This window comes from Haemorhous mexicanus, chromosome 5, assembly GCF_027477595.1.
Source record: "Haemorhous mexicanus isolate bHaeMex1 chromosome 5, bHaeMex1.pri, whole genome shotgun sequence".
Lineage (NCBI taxonomy): Eukaryota > Metazoa > Chordata > Aves > Passeriformes > Fringillidae > Haemorhous > Haemorhous mexicanus.
In genome coordinates, this window is record NC_082345.1 from 50,829,516 (window position 1) to 50,854,515 (window position 25,000).

The 25,000-nt window shown below is 35.8% G+C and overlaps 1 protein-coding gene across 6 annotated transcripts in view; it reads left to right on the top strand.

The window, feature by feature from the left end:
• Positions 1 to 25,000, top strand: part of FOXP2 (forkhead box P2) — a 405,613-nt gene that overhangs the window by 373,859 nt on the left and 6,754 nt on the right. For all 6 annotated transcript variants that reach the window (XM_059847131.1, XM_059847129.1, XM_059847125.1 and 3 more), the window contains 2 exons: positions 403 to 472; positions 1,289 to 1,452. In XM_059847131.1, the coding sequence (XP_059703114.1) occupies positions 403 to 472; positions 1,289 to 1,452 (234 nt within the window). The remainder of the gene's footprint in view (positions 1 to 402; positions 473 to 1,288; positions 1,453 to 25,000) is intronic.

Consider the following 25,000-nt stretch of genomic DNA (forward strand, 5'->3'; position numbering starts at 1 on the left):
TTTTTTATTCAACACCTTTGTGTAGTTATATGTAACATAGTAGCAGTGTACCCACGTTAGCTCAGAAAACCGAAACCAAATACAGCAAGAGAGATGTTGCAAATGTACCAGAGACAGATGTTATACAAATTCTAAAGCTATTTCTGTTAAATTCTTTCAGTGAGATAAGAACCTTTATGCTCTTGTAGCAAATTTCCACGTGGGCCTTATTATAACAAGAGTTTTGCTTTTCTGATGCAATTAAATCAATGTTCTAACAGGTTGAGTTCCTTCCCTCCCCACTTCATTTCGTTTTTCTTTCCTAAACTCTGGTCTTCTGAGCTGACAAACCAATCCATTAACCCAATGAACCAGACAGGATGTCTGCTTGTTTTTAAACTTTGAAAAATCGTTTATTTTCAGAAGCCCAACGTTAGTGAAAAATATACCCACCAGCTTAGGCTATGGAGCAGCTCTTAATGCAAGCTTGCAGGTAAAAAATACTAAATAATTCTTTTTCGTACACCCTGATTATCTTATGTGTGATGTATTTTATTTCTACTTACACACTGGTATAGAATTACCTGGTATGTTTATGTGGACCCGATGGTCATTCTAAATAACTGGGTTTATCATCCAAGTAAGTTGTATTACCTAGCACTGCAAGTAGTAGTTCTTATTCGTGCTACTTTTGATGTGAAGAAGCAAGAAGGACACCCTGTGGCAAAATCTGGAACATTCAGTTTTGCTGCAAATGTTAGATTGATAGAAGCTTTTGCAAATGCATGTGGATATGCATTAATATTTATCCAAGCTGTCATAAATGATTTCACATCACAGTGTTGGGGAACATGGTGCTCATGGCAAAAACTTTAAAGTTTAATTATAATATATAATTTTTATGCAGAAGAGGCAAATGTCAGGACTTTTTTATTTTGATTTAAGTTCTGGTCATTTTTTAAAGTATAGCAGCTGCCTGCATTATAAAGGAGCCATACATTGTGTGGAAGGGCAAAGGGGTTAAGTGTAATTCAAAGTCAAAAAATGGTGTAAAACTAGAAAGTGCCGTGAATATCAGAACATAATTAATAATGGAAAATAATGAAAGCAAAAGAAAGAGTAAGCCAGAAGTAGAAATGCCATTATTTACAGAATGTGAAAATAATTGGAAATGCACAAAATCCTTCTGGACCACTTCTACAACTCAAAATTAGCTGTTCTGTGTGTGTATGTTGCTAAATGTTCACACATGTAAGAGTGCTATTATATGTATGGGCTAATAATTGTGGTTTACTTTTCATTTTGGTAGGCTGCACTGGCAGAGAGCAGTTTACCATTGCTAAGTAACCCAGGACTGATAAATAACGCATCCAGTGGCTTACTGCAGGCAGTCCATGAAGATCTCAATGGTTCGCTGGATCACATTGACAGTAATGGAAATAGCAGTCCAGGCTGCTCTCCTCAGCCTCACATGTAAGTGCAGTCAGCTTTCTTTCAAGAAAAAATGCCTTAGTCTGAGACACAAAATTACTCAAAAGAGCTTTGAAAGGTGGTAAGTGAAACATCTGGAGCTATATATTTGAAACTAAACATTTATATTAAAACATTTAAATAGATGAGTCTTCATTTACTTTGTACTTTGTAGTGACTGCTATTGCCTTTTTTTTTTTTTTTTTTTTTAAACCTCATCAATTTGCTTGCAAGCTCTGAATGTAATGGGAGGCTGATCTCTGTGGTCATTTTCAAAGCCTGGTTTGTAAGGTATAGTCAGAATGCTCGCCCTGGAATTAGTTGTAATTTTAGCTATGACTCTCCAAACCATTTATGAACTGTAGTAGAGATATTGCCCGTTTATATAAACCATAAAATGCAAAGTTTAACTGTTGCCCAGAGTTTACATAGAAGCCAGTAAAGTGTAACTTTTTGCCCGTCATATAAATCAGCGTAATTACGTATTCAAGTTTAATTACTGGTGCGTCTGTATTGGCAAGGTTTATATGTTATATTTTATGCAAGACTACGATTCCTATTAATATTTAGCAGCTAACTATATCATTAATTACTCTAAATTCTTTCCCCTACCATCTTTTTAATGGAGCTGAGAGAGTGGAAGTATTAAAAATTGATGTATTGTGGATTTCAGAAATGTGTCTGAAGCTTTAGAAATGCCTGGCCTTAATCAGTGGTGTCAAACATGGCAGTTTCTTGTTTACTAAATAGTAAAACATGTATCTTGGAGGTATTGTTTCCCAGGTTATTTATATAATAATTAGCTGTGTGTTATGTAAGTAGACTTCGTTTTAAGTTTACTGTAAGATGACTTTTTAAGTGCATCTTAAATTATGGTGTCTTTTTTTTTTTTTATGTTTTAAAAAGCTGATCTCATTTGCCTTTTTTAATTCCATTTTCTCTTTCACATTTTAAATGTTCATTTTAATTGCTAGAGTGGGATATTTAGCAGTAAGAGTAATTGAGACCAGACTCCCTTTTTTGCTTATGCTCTGATGTGTTAAGAATCCATTTTGATCTGACCTTTTTTTAGGAAAAATATTTTACTGATTTTTTTCTTCTTTTGTTTGGCATGTTAATATATCGGTGTTCACGTAGAAATGTTTATTGTCATGCATTTAATTGTTTTATTGCACATTTATTCTACTTGCCTTTGAAAATAATACACTGTGAACATTCATGTATTTTATCAGGTTCCAAACCATTACTTTTTCAAAATGGAAAAATTTGTCTTTTGGAAGTGTCTTTAGATGTGTTAAATAATACAAAAGAAGTAATAAAACTTGAAGTAGAAAGAACATGAATATATGCTCTTGAGAGTAACACTACTCTAAAACAAGTAAAGTGAGCAATCAGACAAAAGTTTTTATATCCCATGCTTTATGCTATCAACCATGCAGTGGGTAGCTTGAGGCCTTTTACTTTTAGCAGTTCTCCTGAGTATGCTAATGCTCTCTTCCTGTATAAAATGCCAAGACAATAAAACTTTAAAGAGCAAACAAGAGTTAGATCATGTGTGTTAAAAACAGCTACTTTACAGAAAAGAATGACACTTGCCATTAAAGTTGTTTTGTAAGTGTTAGGCAGATTTGTTTACATATCCTATGTTCTGCCTGCCATTCTGCTGGATAAACTGTGATATCTGTGCATATGATTATGTATATATGGCTGCATTTATAGCTGTGTTTATAGCTAAAATAGTGCATATTGAAGCAAATCTTGCCTATAACAAAGGAAAATACCTTAAGTTACACCCTAACTCAAGATTCAGCCTTCCTCTCTCATTTTTATGATGTCATTTGTCAAAATAGGCTTTTTTGGGACTTGCTGTGTTGATTCCTTTGAAACTTCTGAGGATATGTTACTGTGTTCTTGACCGACTGAAGCAACAGTATGCAAATGCCTGAGACACCACTGGAGAAAGAATCTATACACATTCATCCCTTGCAGCAAACTTAGTGCAAGAGTTCTGGGCTTCTGTGAGACCAAGAGCCATTAGACAAAAGAGACAAGCTAGATGCTCACTCACTTGTGACACATTTTCCTTTTCTTTGTGGACAAAAAAGGGGATGAATGCAATCTGCAAGGAAAGGCCAGGGTAGGGAGAGGCTTGCCTGAGGGGCAGAGGACCAAGGAATAAGAGACCTCTTCCTTGCCTCCATGACCACATTGGTCAGGGACTCTCATTTTTGTTAAAGAGCACTACATAGGAGAATGAGAAAATAGTATAGGTAAAGCAAAACAGAAGTAAAGCACGTGAGGAATATGGCAAACAATGAAGACACAATTTAAATTTTGCATTGCCCACACAGATAACATAATCTATTTTTTTCTTTTTTTTTAACTGAAAAATAGTTAATAAACTAGTAAAAAAAAAATTTTACTGGCACAAACACCTACTTACTTTTAGTCTCCTGAGAAGGTTCACCCAGGAAGTCTGGGTTTTTCTCCCCTAGAGAAGGGTTCTTGAGGTCTGATAATGACTGCACTCAGCTATAAATTTGGAGGCTCTATTAATCTCCAAGTAGATTAAACCTCCATCTCCTGATTCCCAGGAAAACGCAGACGCCACAACAGGAGGTATATGCTGAGCAATGTTGCCTGCCATCTTGTAGGTGCACACATGCAGGAACAATGGAGCAAGGTATTAGGGAAAGAGGCAAGAGATTGTGTGCAATTTAGAGATCAAGGCATTCAGTTGGGAAGGTGCAGAGTTTGGATTCTAGACAAGCTTCCAGAGAGAGACATTTGTTTGGTATTTCAGCAGCAAATGCAAAATGAGTTCCAGTGACAAAGTCAATCATCTTAGTTGGGCATTTGGTTGTTAAAATTGTACTGACTGTCATTTTATCAGATATGATAAAACCACATGAGAGCAAAACTGTCTTATTTTGGGATGATCATATTAATGTTTTTAGCATATTTTGTGTGTATGTGCAGAAGTCAGTGTATCTGTGGTTGAGCATTGGAGCATTATCAGAGACATTGATTTCTGTTATTGTAGTGCCTGGCTACTGGGTGTCAGAAAGTGGGGATGTTGTTTCAGTTCTTGGATATGAACCTAGTACTTCACATCTGGTTTTGAAGAGACAAAGTAGTAAGAGTAGTTTGAGTCATTAATTTACCCATCTGTGACCAGGTATCTTAACATAGGCAGGCAAATCAACTTACTTAGAAAATATTCTCTGTTCATTGACTAGAGAAAGACAGGAGGTCTAAAACTTCAAGTAACTGTATCACACTTCAATGCTTGTCAAGTGCAGTCCCGGCCAGTGCATTTAGGACCCTTTAAGACCCCCAAAATTTTGACCTCAGGTAATGAAGTATAATCTGCTCCATTTTTCATGCTTTTTGAATGCTTAAAAATACCACAGTAAGTTGTAGGTGATCAGTATAACCATGGCCTGGTAGCTGGGGTAACTCTTATATTAATTATTACATAAAGCATCTGAAATTTTATTCTGTGTGCCTCCCAGTTTCCTTTCTCTATCTGATGAAAGGTGGAAATTCCATAGTTCAGGATGTAGCATATGAGTAGTGGAACCTTAAGTCCTAGGTTTTCTTTCTGTATTTCAGCAGTATTAAATCTAAGTTCTGTCTGACTGGCCTTCAAATATGATTCCTGGTGTGTAGGCGCTGAGGGCTTCCTTGACATAAATCTTCACTGAGAAAATGTGTTACTTATTGTGGGCATATATCTGCTGTTCAATATTTAAATTTCTTCTAAGATTGTCAGCAATCAATATCAGGCAATTTTATTTTAAGTCAATGCTTAAGACTGTTTCTTTCATTATTTCAACATGGACAACTTCTCTGAACTTATTGTGAGTTAGAGCTGATAAGCAACAGGTTTCAAAGCAAAAAACAGAACTGAAGATCCTTTATGCACAACGAGTCATTATTTATGTAAAACTAGATTCTGCTAATCTTGCATAACAATTATACATGGATGTAACTGTAAGTCCCGCAGTACACGCCTTTGGAGTATAAATGCAGAATTCTGAACTAAAGAAAACAAATCCAAACAAGTGCAGTTAAAGCTGGGCCGTGGGAAAGATTGAAAAAAAGTTTTAATATTCCTGTAGAAACAGCAGCATTGGAGGAGACATGAGGTGATGCTTAGGAACAATAATTACAGTTCATGCATTACTGAAAATGCAACTTCTTTTAAACCTGTATGTAATAGACAGCATACTGCTGAAGAGCTTTGGTGGGATTTGAAGGTCAGGTCTTTCAGAAGTAATAAATTTATATTTTTAAATGAACATCAGGATCATAGTAAAATCAACCTTGTGCTATTACTTTTCCTATCTCTATTATACATTGAAGAGTTCTCACTCTTGGGGATGTCAAATAAGGGATGGAAGTCAAGTTCAGCTATTTTTCTGGTGTTTGTCTCTGCATTTGTACTAGACTGATTACACTTCAGTGATATTGCAACTGGCACAGACCCGGGTGTTTTATCACCAGAATATTTAGCACATCACTTGCCCCCATGGTCATCATGCAAAATGCTACTTTGCTTCATTGTATGATCCTGGGTGTCGGGAGGAAGGTACAATTTTAATCTGCAAAACTCTTCATAGCAGTTGAGGAAACTGAAAGAAATTGGTAATGAGAAATCAAGGAAAATGGAAGAGGGAGAAAGTGTAGTCTTGCCATAGGAAACAATGGGGAGATTATACCATTCTATTAAAACTCACTGCAGCTCATTAAATAAGGAATGGAAGGAATAAAAATATGTGATAGGGTAAACAGATATCCCTCTGGTGAGATTTTGAGGAAGGGGCTCGTCATCGTGGTTGTGTCCCTGCTCACTCTGTGAGAGTGTAGACTGACAATGCACCTAAACTCATTCTCACCTGACTTACCGAAATCATCTGGTTCCTAACAGCAGATCTGGAATCCTGGAGTTAATGCCATTCTGTTTTATAGGATTTTAGTTGTTGACAGCTTTTTTAGAAATGTAAGAACAAGAAATAAGATTTTAGAGTTGCTTCTCAAAAAGTGAGTTCATACATCCTCTCCTATACGAGTCTTTATGTTCAGCTAGTGTAGTGCTGTACTACCTAAGATGAGAATTGTTTGAAGCCAAATGTCAAGACACACATATATTCCATGAACTTTAAAGCTATTCTAGAAAATGTTATGGTAGGTTGTTATGAGAAAGGATAACTTTTGTCCAAATGAGCAAGAGTAATAGTCAATCTGAAAAAAAAAAAAAGGAGGAAAAAAATCTTATACAGTGTAGTCCTTCGTCTTCGATTTTGTGTGGAAAAAGCAAGTTCCAAGCATCTATGGTTTCAGTCACCTTTTCTTTTTATTCTCCTGTTGTTCCCAACCCTACTCCTTTACCTTTTCTCACTCTTGCCCTGACTGGATCATTTCTCTCTGCAGTTCTATCTGCATAATCATCAAACTTGTTATTTTTTTTCAAACTTTTTTATCTTTAAATTTTATTCCCAGAGGCAAATATGATTATTCTGCTCTAAGATCATTTACTTTTGAGGTGCTTCAGTTTGAAAGCATTCCATTGTCAGGTCGTTCCCATATCTGATTATTCCAGTCCCCCACTGTTAAGCTTTCACACCACTTACAGTAGGTTACCTATCATTCCAGTTTTAATCCCTTTCATTCCCTTGTTTCTTTAACTTCATAATGTTATAATGTTCCAATCCCCTGTCTTTCCTTCTTCCTTTTTTTTTGTTATCGTTTCATTGTCCCATTTCATGATCTCTTTGCATTTACCTTGGAGGCTTGTTCTGTTCTAGGGGACTGCTATGATCCAAGTCTCGTGTTCATTGTATAAGACTTGACATAGTGTATAAGAAAATAAACTCACGAAACACATCAATTAACAGGGATGTAACAAGCATTATTAAATAGGTGAGAAGCATGTAATTGAGCAGATGAATGTGGTAGCAATTGCAGTATTTCTGGGTATCCTTGTTCATCAAAAACGTTTTACCTAATCACATGATATTTTAATGCCTGTATAATTTGATTTCACACATTTTTATTCATAAATCTAACATAAGGATGATAATGGGCAAAGAGACTTTGTGACAACAATTGACTTTTATTTTTTATGAAAAGAGGAACAGCTAGAAAATGGGACCTTAAAGGTTATAGCTTTTGTCTGAGCATATTCCCATTGAAAGAAGTTCTATTGTGAGAATATGCAGTGAAATAATTTTGGCTTTTGTACAGAGCCATTTACCTGTGGACACTAATGGAAAAATAAGCAATCATGTTTTGATTAATAATATTTTTCACCATTCCCATTGAAACAACTTTTCACTTGAATGTTTTCCTAAATATTTATATTCTTCTTTTTAAAATTTTATTTTACATTACTTTACTTTTTAGTCCATTTGTCCTCTATTTTTGCTTCTGTTCATCAATTTACTTATTTTCCAACACTCATGGTCCAGTTCTTTACCATTTTGTCTCTAGCTTCTTATATGTTACGTCTTACTTTTGATCAGAAGTTGCTATTTCTTTTCTTCATTATTCCAGCCCCAGTTGTTGCACTTCTAGTGTACATTCCCAGTGCTCTTAACAAAAAGATCACTCCAGAGATACTGTGCCTTCAGCTGAAAAGAGTCAGATCCCCATAGCATGGCTTATAGAAGTTGCTAGGCTCCTGTGGGACTTCACAGAATCTTTTTGGAAGCTGTCTTGCTGAAAACTTTGTGGTACTGCTATCATGAATTCTCAGTCTATGGACAAGAAACTTCTGCTTTTCACATAAAAGGTCTGTATAAGAAAAGGCAGCATCCTAAGTGTTGTTGCAGATATTAAAAATTTGTTTGACGTTGCACAACTAAATTTCTCTGCAAACTCCTAAAATTAGTTCACAAGAGAGTCATGTCTTTGCACAATGCAAAAGCTGAAATGACAGTGCTGTTAAAGTGTATTTCTAAAACTGCTCAGACAGTAACAAATTGTATCCACTATTGATGATTGCATTTGTTTTTTAAGTAACTGTGATATTATAAGCCAAAATTTTTGAAAGTGGACTCTCTAAATACTATTTCCTAAACACGTGCCCAAAATGTATCTTTAAACTTACTTATCACATAAAAAGTCAAATAAAAAGATACAATTATATCCAATTAATAACACTTATACCAGTAGTTTAAATTATGATCCATAAATCCAAGCATTCTTTGAAAAATGTAAGACATTATGCTGAGAAAGTATTATTTGACTATTGCTTAATCTTTAGAATTAATAGAAAACTAGAGACTTTACACATTTTAAAAGACTAAAAATTCCAATTCAGGATTGGGTTTTTTTAAGACTTTATAGAAAGACTTCATTTTGTGTGAAACCCCATGTGTAGGTCACAGTAAAGTTACTAAATTTCAAGATGGCTAAAGACATGATTTTACCTGGTAAAGTCCATATGCAAAAGCAAAGTTCCCAATCTTCTGGCGAAGCGCAGTTGCATCTAAAAAAAGCCTTTGTTTTATATCAGTGCTGGGAATGCATGTGTGTGGTACAAGCCTGATGTAATTTCTGTTAGGGTTCAAACTGCACGGATTCCGGTGGTTTTTTCCAAATAAGCAGCAACATTGAAAGTGTATCTTAAATCAGGCTGAATGTATCCAGTAGTCTCCCTCCTATAGCGAGATTTTACCAAGTTCATTGTTCCACTGTACCCATTGCTAAGGATTTAATGATGTTGCAGAATCTCTGTATGATTGTGACCGCTCCACTGATGCTTTTTGAAGACTTTAATAAGCTTCTGATTGAGATGTATAAGGGGGTATGTTTATTTGATCCAGTATTATGCTATGAGAGTGGTAGTCTGGGTAATTAGAGACTTTCCCCAAAATTGATTTTTCTCTTCATGTTTTTCCTCCTTCTCTTAATTTCTTTGCAAATTTGGCATTATCAGACATCATAGCTGAAAAAAATTACCTCAGAGGTTTTATCTCCTCTGCTCTAAGAACACAGGAGATAGGAGTCCTGTTGTGGCCAACCATTTATTATGATTCCTCTCCTAAAACTATCATAGTGCATCTCAAATTTGAAAGACATTGTGAAACTTCATTACTTTGATGATTATAAGCCATATTCCAATTTCCAGACTAAATATATTCCAATTTAGTTTCACTGATACGTGTTTTAGTTTACAGAGTCTTTTTTACTCTTCCTCATGTTTCACAAATGTATTCTAGAGAGCGCACTGTGAGCTTTGAATCTTTATTTTGTAGACCAAACAGACTGTTTCTGATAGAACAGACTGTCCATTTTCCTCATGTGTCTACAAGCCATTCCATAAAAAGACTCAGTTTGGATTTAGTTATGGTAGGTAGGTATTAACAGGTTTTTTGAAGAATTCCAGATGTGCTTGCATGTAATGTGTTTCTTCTTTGTCTCTGTTCCTGTGGGGAAAAAGCTTATTTCAGCTATATTCAGCTAAACTGTTATGGTTTCTTTTAATATACACTGTTATGGACAGATTGGGGGCCCTGTTGTGGGAAGTGCTGTACAAAGGCAAAACAAAAAGGTTTGTCAAATCCCTGCCCCAAACTCTTACAGTCTCTGGGTAGTAATTGAATTACTTGGGTTTTGAGAAGGACCTTCAGATGCAGTTTGAATAGAAGGTGTATATTACTTACACTTCTGTTCCCCTGTAGAACAGCATCACTTCATTTAGAGAAAGGTTTGACACAAAGCCAGTTGCCATTGACTGCGCTACAGGTACACAAAGCCCAGAGGCAAACCATGCCTGGTGGCAGTGACACCCATCAAGTAGTTTTCTGTAACTATCATGCCCTTTAATTCATAACATCATGAGAGAAATAATAATGTGTTTGTATCTATCTGGAGCTACTGGAAGTACAAATTAAACAACAAATATATCTATTTTGTTGCTAGGTATATATAAATGTATTAATGACAATTGTATTGGACTGTATATATTTCGTTCACCAGGAATACCCTGCCCTGTGAAGCTGAAGTCTGTGATAAGCACAGGCCAAAGTACGTGGTAAAGAGGCAGGATATGTTAATCTAGGCTCTGTGATATCTCAGATATTTCCTAATCAGCTCAGTCTGCAGGCAGACTGTATTGTGTTTTCTTGCAGAAATGGTACAGATATAGCATATTCACCCGACGTGTTGCTCTACACATCTAAATGGTAAATCTGCAGTCGTATAAAAATGGGAGGCATGATAGTCATATGTTAGTATGAATATTCATATGTTACCAGTTTGGTGAAATGTTCTGAAAAAAGAATGACTGGATGCAGTCTTTCTTAATACTAGAAGCTGATGACAAATATGTGGTGACAAAGGTATGTGGCTGTTGAGAGCATGCTTAACAGGAGTGTTACAAGCTCTGTCTTCCACACAGTTCTTCTGCTTGGTCTTTTCTGAAGACTGGAAAAACACTAGTTTTATTGAGAAGAGAGGAACTAGGTGGGAAATGATGACAGCCTTTAGAACACAGTTCAGAGAAGATGGGAAAGAACATTGGGAATGGGACAAGAAATAATTGACTGGTATTTTGGCAAGAACAGTTAGGACAGACACCAGAAAAAAATCCCCACCTTTTTCAATTTAGGATCATAAAGTGCTGATAATATGTACCTGCACAGAAAGTCTTTGGAACCACTGATACTGGAAGCTTCTAAGAATAAATTAAAGTAGTCAAAAATGATCTAACTATAAATGATCCTACTTTGGGGTAGGGAAAGTAAATTAAGAGACTTTATGATCTCTTGAAGTTCCTTCTAACCCCATTTCCTTTTATCCATATCATAAATCTTGAAAAAGTAGGGGCTTTTACATGTATGCCACATTTTACAAAGATAGCTGAATTGTCCATATCCATTTATTTTGTAATTTGAAACAGCTATCATTGCAAAATTCTTTTACGTACTCTTATTTTTATGATGAAATTGAAAGTTGGCCTCACAGAGCCAACATAGCGAGCATAAAATTCAGCTAATATGAAAAATGTCAGCAAGGGTAGTGCAGAAAGTCCCTAACAGGCCAGTTTGACCCAACTGACTGTGTTGAGTGTGGTGTCTGGTTCTATTTGTGAAATACTACCATCAGCAAAAAAAACTCCACAGCTGAATACCTGGCCTTTCTCCAGGCTCGTTGTAGTAGACTAAGCTAGGCCAGAAGTCTTGGGAATCCAGAGAGGTCCCAGCTGACTGGAATCTGGTGAATTTTGTCCCAATTTTCAGGAAAGGCAAGAAGGAGGACCCTGGAAACTGTAGGTCTCAATTTAGTGTCTGGAAAAATCATGGAAGACCTTATTCTGGGAAGTATTGAGAAAAAAAAAAGAGAAGAATAACATAGTCATTGATCACAGCCAGCACAGCTTCATGTGAGGGATGGTCAGGTTGTCAAACCTGATTTCCTTCTATGAGAAGATAACCCACCTATTTGATCTAGGAAGGCCAGTAGATGTGATCTTACTGGTCTTCAGCACAGTTTTTAATACTGTCGCTCACAGGATCCTTCTGGACAAAGTGTCCAGCACTCAGCTGGATAAACAGATTACCTAATGGGTGAGCCACTGGCTCATGGGTCAGACAGAAAGGGTTACAGGGAAAGGAGTGACATCAGACTGGTGACCTGTCACTAGTAGAGTTCCTCAGGGCTCCATCCTTGCCCCTGTGCTCTTCAAAATCCTTATGAATGACATGGATTCAGGACTGGAAGGGATACTGAGTTTGCCAATGATGATTAACTTGGAGGAGCTGTCAACTCCCCTGAGGGAGTTGTTCTATACTATTTATCTGATCAACTCTATGTTTCCCAGGAGTTTTACTGATGTAAAAGTTTTCAACAGAAATAGAAAAACAATTTTATATAGCATGTATTCATATTAAAATGTACAAATCCTACATATAACAGTCCAATGTCGCCCTCAGCTTTTCCAGGATCATTGAATAGCATTCCAGATTTTGCATAGAGAATATTTATTGGTTCCAACCCGCAAATAACACTGAGGTACTTAATTGCTGCTGCTAAGTTTCTGTGTAACTGGTACAATTTTTAAAACTTCCCAACCATTAGTCACTACAGAGCATGCCAGATCCACAACCTCTTGTCTTGAACTTTGTTGTTTCTGGGCTTGCTATTTTTTATGGTTCTTCAATAACCCCAAAAATATTCACACTGAAGTCTCGAGTACTTTGTCATTTTGCTTTGAAATTTTGCCTTAAAAACTTCAGTGCTCTTTCTCCCTAATACTTTTCTTTGTTTAGCATGTTAACTTTAGACGTTTGAACTAGATGCAGTTGATGGGTTGAAAGACTTTAGAGGCCTGTGCCCTAAGCTAATTTCTAGTCAAGTTTTTACTTTCTTGTGGTTCTATCACAGGGAAAATACATTTATTTAGACACCAAAGGGAGCAAGCAAATGTCAAGGATGGGAATTTTAGTAAGAGTTGCTAGAATCAGAAAATCTATGTTAATGTTATTCTCTTAGTAAAAACTTGATTCTTAAAAATTTTGATCCTATAAGTAGGGTTAATTGTAGGTGAGCTTTAAGCCTCATTTGATATTTAAAGAACGTGTATTCTTATTATGCCAGTTTTTCAGAAAGATGTCTTTATCTATGTTCAAAATTTAATATATTAGTGCAAATGGGGTATCCGTATTTATAGTCTTTGCCTTTTCTTGCCGAGTCTAAAATAATATTAATAATAATTTAAAAAGGGAATCCCAAACAATAGACAAAACACCAAGACCTGCTCAATTTAATTATAAGTATCATCAGATAAAAAAATCCTCTGTATGTTTTCACTGCCTATTTTTAATCAATGAAATATTTTATTTTGTTAAAGGAAAATGACATTGTCAAATTAAATCGGCCAATTTATACTCCAAAAGTTTTTCTATATGGTGTTTATTTCTTTGTAGTAAGCTAAAAGAACAGAACATATTTGATTGTTGGGGATTTTTAAAATTTTTTTTAAACATTTTCTCCACTCAGGCTCCATACTATAAAGTTGAAACTCTTCAAAAACTTGTTTTGCATATTTTCCTTTTAATTTTGATATGCCACCAATGGCCATTTTCAAACTTTCCTTCCAAAAGAAACTCTATGTTTTATCTGTCCCTAATTTGAAGAGAACCAGTTGATAATTGTATGTGCTTGGGCTGCCCAAACGGGTAGGGCAGGAAGCACCAAGCACCAACTCCAGCCTCTTCAGGATCAAATGTATTTGTATATTTGTGGATAAGCAGATCATTCATCCCTGAGTTGGGAAGTGCATGTGCTATAAAAAGGAAAAACGAGAGGTTTGCTCCTAGTGTCCATGAATTAATGGCTAGCTGGCTTCTGCAGTGTGAAGGTCAACATGTGTTAAAACTTTTTTCCTTTAGATTAATGATAGATGGCATCTTGGAATTACTGAATACTTAATATTTTTAATAGGATTTAAATATATAATAATTTTGAAAATCAGAACTCATTAACTGTGCAACGTACTGAGGAATTTAGAAACTTGTCTTTTGCAGCTGCATTATGCCCTTTTATTTTTATAATAAATTAGTAGTGTGATCACTATAAGGATAAAATTATTATAAATCTGCCATAATAAATTAAATAAATATTAAACCCTTAAGTTTAAGGCAAAGGTGAGTGTGTCCTTTTTTCCATGTTTCCATATTTTTAGTATCTCACTATTACTCATATCTCCAAGCCTCTGCTCTTATGTTGACTTCAGAGGCAGCTAAATTCAATTGATTCAGTTTCCTCCCACAGGTATGTTTTCCATGCCATAGGTCACTTCTGTTCTTTCCTGGATTTTGTGTATGGTTTTTGGGATGAGTGAGTAATAGCTAAAGGGTAGTCGGGTACATTGATTATAGAAGTTGAAGTGAGGGCCTGCTTAGAAATACATAAACATTTTTTATTTGATTGTCATTGTCATTATTCTCTCCTAGTTAGTCTAACATACTGGGTTTCACTCCTCAAGCAGAAGCACCATTGAAAGATTCATGATATATTTCCGAAGTGGTTATAGTAGAGGGATGCATATGGGTACTTTATTTTCTTTCTTTTATTTGTCAGCAGTAAATTGATTTTGCCATGAATTGTCAGCTTTGAGTTTTTTTCAGTTAATTTCACATATAACTAATCTATATATAATCTATATCATGTTGTTATCTCTGTTAATATCTTCACGGCTATTCATAATTCTTTTCTAAATAGAAATCAAATGTAGGATCTTAGAGAGTTGCAGCTAGCCTACCTCTTTGTTGTGATATAATCTTTTGTTCTTCATTGAATTACTTTTATTACTGACAAATGTTTGTGTCTACTTTTAGTATGAGTTGGACTTTTGGAAGCTTCTCATGGGAATTTGTGAATTTAAATGCGCCCATCTGCTCCCCTTGTTTACTGCAGCATTGTTCTTGGAAGGCTCATAGAGCAAGTAAAATTACTGGTCTTACATATACTTGTTATTCCACCTCATTCATCTGGTAGAAAAATATGTGTTTCACATTTGGTTATTTCTCCTTCTCCCCGAGCATTACATATTCTGTGAATAAACTTTAGATGCAAAATCATGGCCTTAATGAAGTCAAGGGGAATTTTCCCATTGACTTAAGTGAGTTCTGGAGTTCATCCAAGGAGACTCTTTGTCTTTATGTCTTTGGCTTTCCCTCATTTCTTATTCTGCTTTTAGTCGCTCCAAATCATTCCCAATCTCCTTCTGATATTTCTTGTAACTTCTTACAGTCCCATTTCTCAATTTTGGTTTCTCAAAATATTTTTATCTTTGTTTTACCTTTTTTTTTTCTTTTTTCTAAATAAGACAAGGAGCTCTCCCAGATCTGAAATATTTTTATTTGGTCTTTGAAACTTTTTACACTCTTACTAGTCTATAACATTAGCTAAATCACTAATGTTGAAATCCAGAACAGTTTTATCTCTGCAAATCCAAGCAAGAAATATTTTCTCACTTATTCTCTCTATTTATGTCAAAATTAATTGGAAATGCCCTGTTAACCAATAAGTTTGTAAGTGTTTTTTTTTTAAAGGCTTGGGTTTTATTTTTCCTGCTAATATAAGTGTAATGTCTTAATATTTTCTTCAATCTATATTCCCCTAAAGCCCAACAGGTATAGATAAAATCCCCTTTTTTTTCTTTTTTTTCTTCTGCCTTTTTCTTCATTAAACAGCACTCTTAGTACTTCCTTTCCAGACACCCTATGTAGCTTGTGGCATATTCCTCTCCTTAATATAGCACTATGTTTTCTCTTAGTTCAGATTTTCAGGTAGTAATGAGTATCTTCATGCTGCCCCATTCCCCTCTGATATTAGACAAACACTGACACTCATATCCACAGTAGCTTTCCTCTGCTATCTTCATATCCCTTATTAATTGTTCCTGACTTTTACTGTAGTCTTACATTTGCAATACCTGGGTTTGCAATAGCTGATTTCTCCTGGAATGTTGAATATGCTGGGACCCATCCTGTTTACATCTTAGATGATGAAGGATGGATCTCTTTCTAATTAGGTTTGCAAATGATATCAAATTGGGGGAACAGTCAATATGCATAAGGGTAAGATGGACATTCAGAGGACCTGTATGGGCTGAAGGACTTGGCCAAGAGGAACTTTATGAAATGCCATGCCTTGCACTGAGGAAGGAAAATCCCCATCTGAGTCCAGTTTGACACCTGAATTTTAAGAGTTACAGCAGTAAACTGGGGTGAGTTCAACAAAAGTCTACACACGTGGTCAGAAACAGAAGCAGTTGCCTTCTGGGGAGAGTCAGAGAGAGCTGAACTAGATCAGCCTGGAGAAGAGGGGCTTTGAGGAGACCTGACTATCAGTACCTATAGGAAGATAAGCAAGAAGATGGAAACAGGCTCTTTATTTTGATGGTAGAATGAGAGACAGAGGGCAAATGTTAACATTAATGTTTCAGACTGGACATCAATAAATATGGATATACATCCTCTTTCCTCATGAGGACAGTTAGGCAGTGGATGCGGCTGTTGACAAGCAAGTTTTATAGTCCATATCCTCTAAGGTTTTCCAAACCTGACCAGATAAAATTCCAAGCGATCTGTTGTGACCTTCTAGCTGTGCCTTCTTTAGGCAGTGGGTTCACCTAGAGATATCTTAGAGCCCTTAACCTGCATTATCCAGCGATCTTAGAGTGTGTTTTCTTTAAAATAGAACCACTGAGAGAGTGAGCAGAAGCAACGTAGCAATTTTAGCAATCATGTGTAAGAAGAAAGATGCTCTGGATTTTGTTTTACAGATACTAGTGAAGTCATATCAGGGGCTCACACTAGGGATGGATCTTAGATGCAGCAGTAACTGAGTTTACATATTTTTTAATTTATTAAAAAAAGAAAAGTTGTGCTTGCAAGACCAGTTTTATGCAATTGGTAATTATGTGGTTTGTGGTTATTATTTTTCTTTACCCCTGCTCCAAGGGATTTACCTCCCTTGTATTGAACACTAGCTGCTTCTACACTGACTGCTAAAATTTTACTAACAGATACTATAAATAGGAGAGTCAAGTTTAGAGGTTGTAAAAGCAATAATTGACTTACACAAACTCATCCATTCTTGCTCCTACCTTGCTTGATGTGCCAGAGGCACTTTGTGACCATTGATCATTAATTCCATCTTATGCCATCTCCTCTAGCGATGAACTAAAGACAAACTTTAGTGGTCTAATTCACTATTCCTGTGAACTTTTATCTCCTGTCAGCATCTGGAGTAGTGCCTGCCAGCTAGGACTGTTTGTTGCCTCTGCTTTCCATTGCCAAGTCAATGCAACTCCCAACTCCACCATGGTAGAATTGAAATCCTTGGTGATGGATAAAGTGATAAATATGAAAAAAATATATTTCAAAGGTATATTTAGTGCTTCAGTGTTGCATTTCAGAAAATAAAAGGATGTTACTTCCTTTTATTTTCTCAAAATGGCTCTTGGAGAGCCCAGGGTGTAAGGGTGTAATTTGAAAGTTGCAGGTTGATAAAGCACATCCATAAACACCCCCACTGAAGAGCAGTGCTTCTGTAAAATTAGAATTATATTTCTGATCTTCTTCCACTAGGATATTGTAGCTTCTCTCTCTCCTTAGCAAAATGAGGTAGCACTCCCTCAGCTTCCTGTGAAAGGTATTGACAACAGGATCTTCCTCCCTTTCTTGTTCAAAGCCAGAGATTTGCATATAGGCATTATTTTAAGTAGAAATAATGCCACTTCTTCATCATTTCAGTATATGTGATAAATACATAGGGGAAGTGTTCTTCAAAGAGAAATAATAATGGATTCTGTGACAGTTGTAGCATTACTCAATTTGTATTTAATTACTCGTCTAATACTTTCTTCCTTTTCTCAATATTTGGATTAGTATCTCCCCATGTGGCTGTACATATTCACAACAATAAACAGTTCACTTCTACTTAGAAAAAATAATAAATTGTTTATAATAGTTTAAAATTGTAGAAAGACAGAGTAAGAATTAGATGACATGAAAATGTTATAGGATTTGAGGATTTGTCCCCGTTTGTCTAGCAAAGCATAAATATAAAAATTCTAAATCTGAAATAGTGGAATGGAAAAGAAAGGTTTTCTTTCAAAACTGCCATGGGATATCCTGCAGATCTATAGCTATATTGGCAAGATGGGTTTTCCTGAGGATATAGTAGTTCACCGCTGTTAGGAAAGAGAAAGCAAAGAAGCTGCAGATAATATATTTCAACAGGTTAAACTTGGAAAATACTTAATGCAAAGAAGTCTTTGGAAAACAAAAATGTGTCAGATAAAAATAAATATTTTAAACCTTTTTCACATATGAAAATATGAAAGCATACACAAATTATTAGGTTGGCCACAGAATTATTTCAGCCTAGTAGCTGACCTTGTTGGCTTGGACACAAATATTTTCAAAATTCTGCAGTTTGAAAAATTCTGTAGCTGTGGATCTTCTCCCAGCATTTACTGGAACGCTTTTTGTAGCTGAATAAAAATTGCACTTGTAGTGCAGGATGCCCACTACATAAAAGAATTTAGGGCACCTGTTGGTAATAAGCAAAAACATTAATAAAAAATGCAGGTGTCTGATGTTAAAAGTTACACTGGAAATTTGAAGGTCTGCAAAAGATACTGTGTAACACAAAGATAGCATTTTGGTTTTTTCTTGTAATTACTGAGGCACAGTAATGTGAGTAGTGATAGTGAATAGATAGTACAGTTGAAGGAATACCTACAGACTAACCAACTGGTTTTGAAGATGTAATGTTTGTGGTCTTAAGGCTGTCTACAGAATTGTGAGGAAGAATGGATCAAATGGAACATCAGCTGTTTTAGGAAATAGTTAAAGTTGCTTGAGAGCTACCTGATTATTTAGTTAATATTTTTTTAACTCTTAGAAATCTTTATTTGTTTAATGGACAAACATAAACTCAAAGAAAATCAGTGTAGTCTGCCACGACATGTATGGCTTTGAAATTTTTCAGTCCCAAAGATTCCCCTGGGAAAACTTTCTTCATCTAAGTTTTAGAAAATTCACCGTCTTTGTAGACTTCTGTGTGAAGTCTCTTGGAAAGCTAGTGAGTCAATAGTATCAAAATTAAAGTCTCACGCAAAATAAGTTTGGAAGGGACTTCAAGACATGATGTAATTTATTGTCCTTTGTGTCATTGAATACCAAAGTAAAAAACTCCCTAGTGTTACTAGGTGCCTAAGTCTCCATAGCAATACAAAATACTTTCGGCTGCAACCCAGCAAAAAGATTACCCTTTCATGATTTTAGACTGATTATTGCAACCCCTGAGTGGAATAAAAAGGCACCAAAAGAGCTTAAAAGAATTACATGACTTGTTGCACATCATATTCTTGGCTACAAAGCTCACAGTAAGCACATTGACCTAGGCAGCTTCTCTCTCTCAACATCTACCACCACTTCAATACAAAGCCAAAAGCAAAGTATTTTCCCTGCCAGTCATTACATTGATTTAACTGCCTAAATCTCTCTGTCCCACAGCACTTTTTCTTAAATGATTTTAGCAGAACATTAAAGATTTTTGGTGGATATGGGCAACAATATTTAGACGACCCAGATCTGAACTGTAGAGTTTGTTCGCTGGGAATCCTAGAGGGGTTGAATCCTGGAATTTTCCTGGCAGCTTTCAGAATTAATCACTGAACTTCTTGCTTTCTTTTTTTTTTTTTTCACATATACAAATGAGAATTGAAGTAATGAACTAAAGAACTAATTTTTTTTTTTTTTGTTCCCTTCTGTAGAATTGCATGAAAGATATACAGGCAAACTCAAATTGTTAAATCTCTTGTTTGGAAGAAAAAAAGGATTACTTTAGTAACACAATGCTGGTGGTTATCAAAGGCATTCTCTGCCTTCATATGTTTTCCAAAGAATTTTTGAATCTTTTATTCAAAGCTTAGAATGAGTACTATTTTACTCAAAAAAATTGAAAATTTTTGTAATTATTTATATTTCTTTGTCCTGAGTTCTCACTGCTGTTTTGCTTTAATCAGTATCCCCTTACATTAAAGTTGAAGTGCATCCACTGTAGAAAATGTGCTATTCATAATTGAGAATATTGTATCAGGTGTATTTTCTCCTTGTTGACACCAGCTGAGCTCAATTTAATTAAGAAATCATGTACTTGCTTATATGATCTGGTTGTTTTCTTGCCAGCAACAGTACACGTTCTAATGTTTAGAAGTTGAATGTAACACTTGTTTTGTTGCTGTTGTCAAGATTTTACCAGGATTTTAGAAACTATCATACTAAACACATTTTCCCAAGGCAGGATCAGGCTTATCTTCTGCAAAATTCAGAAGACAAGTTCACCTTGTATCAGATGAGTTATTGCAGACTTTGAGAATTTGGCTTCATCCCTAAATATTTGAAAGTTACTTTGCACATTCCTTCCTAGTAGATATTCATCCCTCAGCTGCCTGTCCTGCTTTCTTTCTTTTTACTCTGAAACCACAAAGCTCTTCTCCAAAAGCCTACAGGATTCATAAGGCCTTTATAAGTGTCCAGCAGCTGTTAACTGTCTCCTGGCAATAATTCCAGTTAAATGTTAGAAATGGTGATTTCTTTAAGGATACAGTAGGCAGTTGTAATTTGCCAGTTAGTTGCAAGGAGAGAAGAATCTTCATGTGAAGCTGTAAAGCATGTGAAAGAATGAATGTTTGAGGCAGAAACAGAGAAAGAAGAACTTCATGTTCTGCAATCTATAAGCAAAGAAAAAGCAATGTATTGAGATGAGTAGGCAGATATGCAAGATATTAGAATCCTTCTTTTATATTAAAAACATCTGTCACACAGAGTACTATTTTGAAAGTGCTGGGGTGCAAGAAAAGTCTTCTTTATAATTGTAGATCCATAATTTGTAAATAAGGTAATCCATGGAAATGAGGCTGTTCATTTGTTTATATCTTTACAAAAAGTTCTTTGAAATAATTTAGCATGGCCATATTTTTTTATTATGTTCCGGCTTCATTCATCTGCTTGCTTTCTGTTTGTGACCTTACATTGTCACCCTGAGCTCAGGCAGAGGTGTATTTTGCCAGCACTTATTCAAAGGAGACTGGCATTTTGATGAGGACATTTGGACATGGTGTCACAGTTGTACTTGTTAAGAGATGTCTCCATCATCCCTTTATTATCCCAGAGAGTTAGCAGGGACTTAACATACTTCTCACAGATGTTTACCTAACTCCAAGGATGATTTGGGAATGGCCAAAATGATGAGGACACTAGGCCTTCCCTGGAAACCTGCTTCAGTGCTTCACTTTCTGAACTAATTTTTAACTCTAGCATCTGACCAGTTGCTCTTTCTATAACGTAAGACATCAATTTTTCAGCCTTTCATCGTGTGACAGTTGTTATTTTCCTAATCCTCTACCAGGATTTTTTCAAGTTGTTGACATCTATGAAATTGTTCATACGATGTTCTTCATTCTATCTTCATTGTCATTAATAAAAAGTATTGACTAGTTCTGAACATGATTGGCTCATCAAGAAATGATGCTAAACTTTCCTAAAATACAGATTCCAATTATATAGTAGATCAGAAAGTCTTGATCACAAGTCCAAAGTCACTAAGCTATGACATGTTTTAGGATTTGAGTAGCATATATATTAATAAGAAGTCATGGAATACAGAAATATTTATTCAGAATTCATGTTTAAATACTCAGTACTTCTTATGGCAATTTGTTCTTAGCACAATGCTCCAATTGTGCAATAAAATAGTAGTGCAAAATTTTTCAAATAATCACATTTAAATATATTTCTGTCTATATATATATACACAAATCTTCAAATCTTTGTTTGCTTATGGAAAAGAAAATCTTTTTGGTTTTCATACGTATCTTGTATAGTTTCTTCCTCAGAACATATGTAAAATACATCTCTAACCAGAGTTCATGCCTGAACTTTGCCTTTCAATCTTCGATTTTGAAAAACAAACTCTAGAGTTGAGAGAAATGTTTGTTTCATGAGCCAATGTGTTATTCCTTGTATTTACTCTTCCATAAAGGGATGCTTGTATGGCAGTGTTTTCTAAAACTTAGAAAACTTTCTTAAACTTCTGGCAGAACAGACCATGAAATTTATTTCTTTGTGGACATCTGAACTGCTTGATTTTTAGTCTTGATTTATGTTAATCTGTAAGAAAGTATAGTTGAAAAAATGAAAAGTTTTTTTTCTTATTTGTCCTTTAAGATATTAATCCTTCCACAGGTTAGTCATCAAATTAATCTTTGAACTGTCCTTGCAAAAATGTGGTCCTCAATACTAAAAAATTGCAACACAAGAGGAACTAGTGCATTTTTAATGGCTATTTCTTGTTATCCTGTCTGTTTATACAGTGGCTGCGCCCCAAACACTGAAGTGCAATGAAGCAACCTGGACACCACCCTTAAAGGAATTGAATGCATTCAATCCCCTTAAAGGAATTGAATGAATTCCTTAAAGGAATTGAATTTGGGAAAAAAGTTCTGTAGTCAGAAGCATGGAAACAAAAGCACAGAATCATAGAATGGTTTGGAACAGAAGGGACATTTAAAGATCATCTACTCCAACCTCCCTGCCCTGAGCAGGGATATCCTTCATTGAATTGATGAAAGCCCCATCCAACTTGATTTTGGAAACTTTCAGGAATGGGCATCCACAGCTTCTCTGGGCAATCTGTTTCAGTGTCTCACCATCCTCATGTAAAATACTTTTTCCTTATATCTGATGTAAACCTACCCTCCTCAAATTTATGAATGTTGCCCCTTTTTCTGACACTATGGGCCTTGGTAGAAAGTTCCCATCTTTCTTATTCACCCCCTTAAGTATTGAAAGGTCTCCTGGAGCTTTCTCCTCTCCAGGCTGAACAACCCCAACTCTCTCAACCTTTCTTCATAGGAGAGGTGTCCCACTCCTCTGACTATTTTTGTGGCCCTTCTCTGGACCTGCTCTAACAGGTCCATGTCTGTCTTGTACTGGGGACCCCTCCCGGTAGGACCTCATGAGAGCAGAGTACAGAGCCGGGTGGGGAGGCGAATCGCTTCTCTAACCTGCTGAGCACGCTTCTTTTTATGCAGCCCAGGATACAATTGGCTTTCTGGGTGGCAAGTGCACATTTCCAGCTCATGTCCACTTTTTCATCCACCACTATCCCCAAGCCCTTCTATGGGGATAGCCCCAGACCTGCTCTCAAACCCTTTAGCCTCCAGTCTGTTTTGTATGGGGGATTGCTCTGACCCAGGTGTAGGATCTCATGCTTGGTTTTACTGAATTTCCAAGGTTCATGTGGGCCCACTCCTCAAACCCTGGAGAATATCCCTTCTCTCCACCAAATTAGCCACCACTCAGCTTGATGTTACTGGCAGACTTGCTGAAGGTGCACTCAACAAATCCCATCGTGTGTCACAGCTGAAGATACTGAATAGTGTCAGTCCCGGTATGGACGACTGAAAAACCTCAACAATGAAGTAATATAGTAGGTATAATGGTGCACAAAATGCAATTTCTTGGGAGCAACAAAGTAAAAATAATACTGTCATACTAGTGTTACAGCATCTGGAGAAAATTATTATGGCAATAGAGCATGATTAAAAATAGGAAGATTGCATCAAAAACCTAGTCACTTACAGTTCTGAAGAAAATATCTGAAATGTAAAGCTTAATGGAGTTCAGAAGTTCTCTTCAACATTTACAAATGTTTGGGAAAAGATACTAAGTGAAAAGCAAATCTCATGAAAGGACCTTAAATCTCAAGGCACACAATTACTTGTATTGCCTTAAAAAGGGATGAATTGTTTTTCTCCCTCTTTCAGAAGACACCGTTCAAATGTTTTTCAGTGATAAAAGTAATTTCTAAATGACCCCACATTGCCCTGCAACACAGCTACTGCACAAATAAGAACAAATATAGTTAAATTCAGATGGAGACTGAAGCACCTTGTTGCCTGTGGGTCCTAATTGTTTTCAAATTCAGCAAGTTCTACACCACAGTAGATACTGCGTGACCTCAGATCACCCTGTGGTGTTTTCAAACCTCAGGTGTCTGCTAGAAACACAACAGAGAGACATAGGAGATTAGGTTCAATTTCTTTTTTTAATCGTTACAGCAGGGTTAACTTTGCAAGGAGAATTAGGCAGTATGTCTTGGGGTTTGTTATTTTATCAATTGTTGTGTAGTAGCACATTGGGTACAAACCCAGATAGTAATCCAGTAATCCTTGGATAGTACACTCTGTATGGTACACTAGCTATAAGGAAGTCATGTGTTGGAACTGACTGCTGAGTATTTGTTTAGTATATTTTGTGTACTCTATTCATGAAGAGCAATCTATATATACAGTGAGGCTAGTCATGTTGTTGCCATATTTCACTTTGCAAATTAGGATCTTTACTTCATTTATCTCTTTCAACAAAAACAAAAAGACCCCTTTGTTTTAGTATCTTATTTGTAAGGTTGTTTTGTTTTGTTTTGTTTTTAATTTAATTAAAGCTGTTCTGCTTTACTTCAATGTAAATTGCAAGAAATACTTAGAAAAAAACTGCACAGGAATAAAGGTGCTAAAAAGGTATTGAATAGAATAGTTAGGTTTTGTCCAGAATTTAGAGATAGCTGATCCATACTTTGCCTGCCTAAGTAAAAATCAAATGCTTTTAGCACATCCTGTAGATATCATATGCAGAATTTGATCCAGATGGGTTCATTCCTTTCTTTCTTTTTAACCCATACATCTGTGAATGTGTATACACAGATGTTCTTTTAAATCTGATGAAATACATATTAAAACTTCAGAAGCTTGTCCCACTAACCTTTACAAAATTCCTTACCCAGCAAGGAAGTGTGTTTGATACTGTTATTAATTCCTAATATATATACTGCTTGCACATTTAAAACCCAATTCCCTTTTTCGAATTATTAGGCTTTTTTAAGGCAGCAGTTGTAAATACATTATCATTTTTAATGGCAATTCATTTCCTGGGTTTCCAAACTGTTATACTGCTTGGCC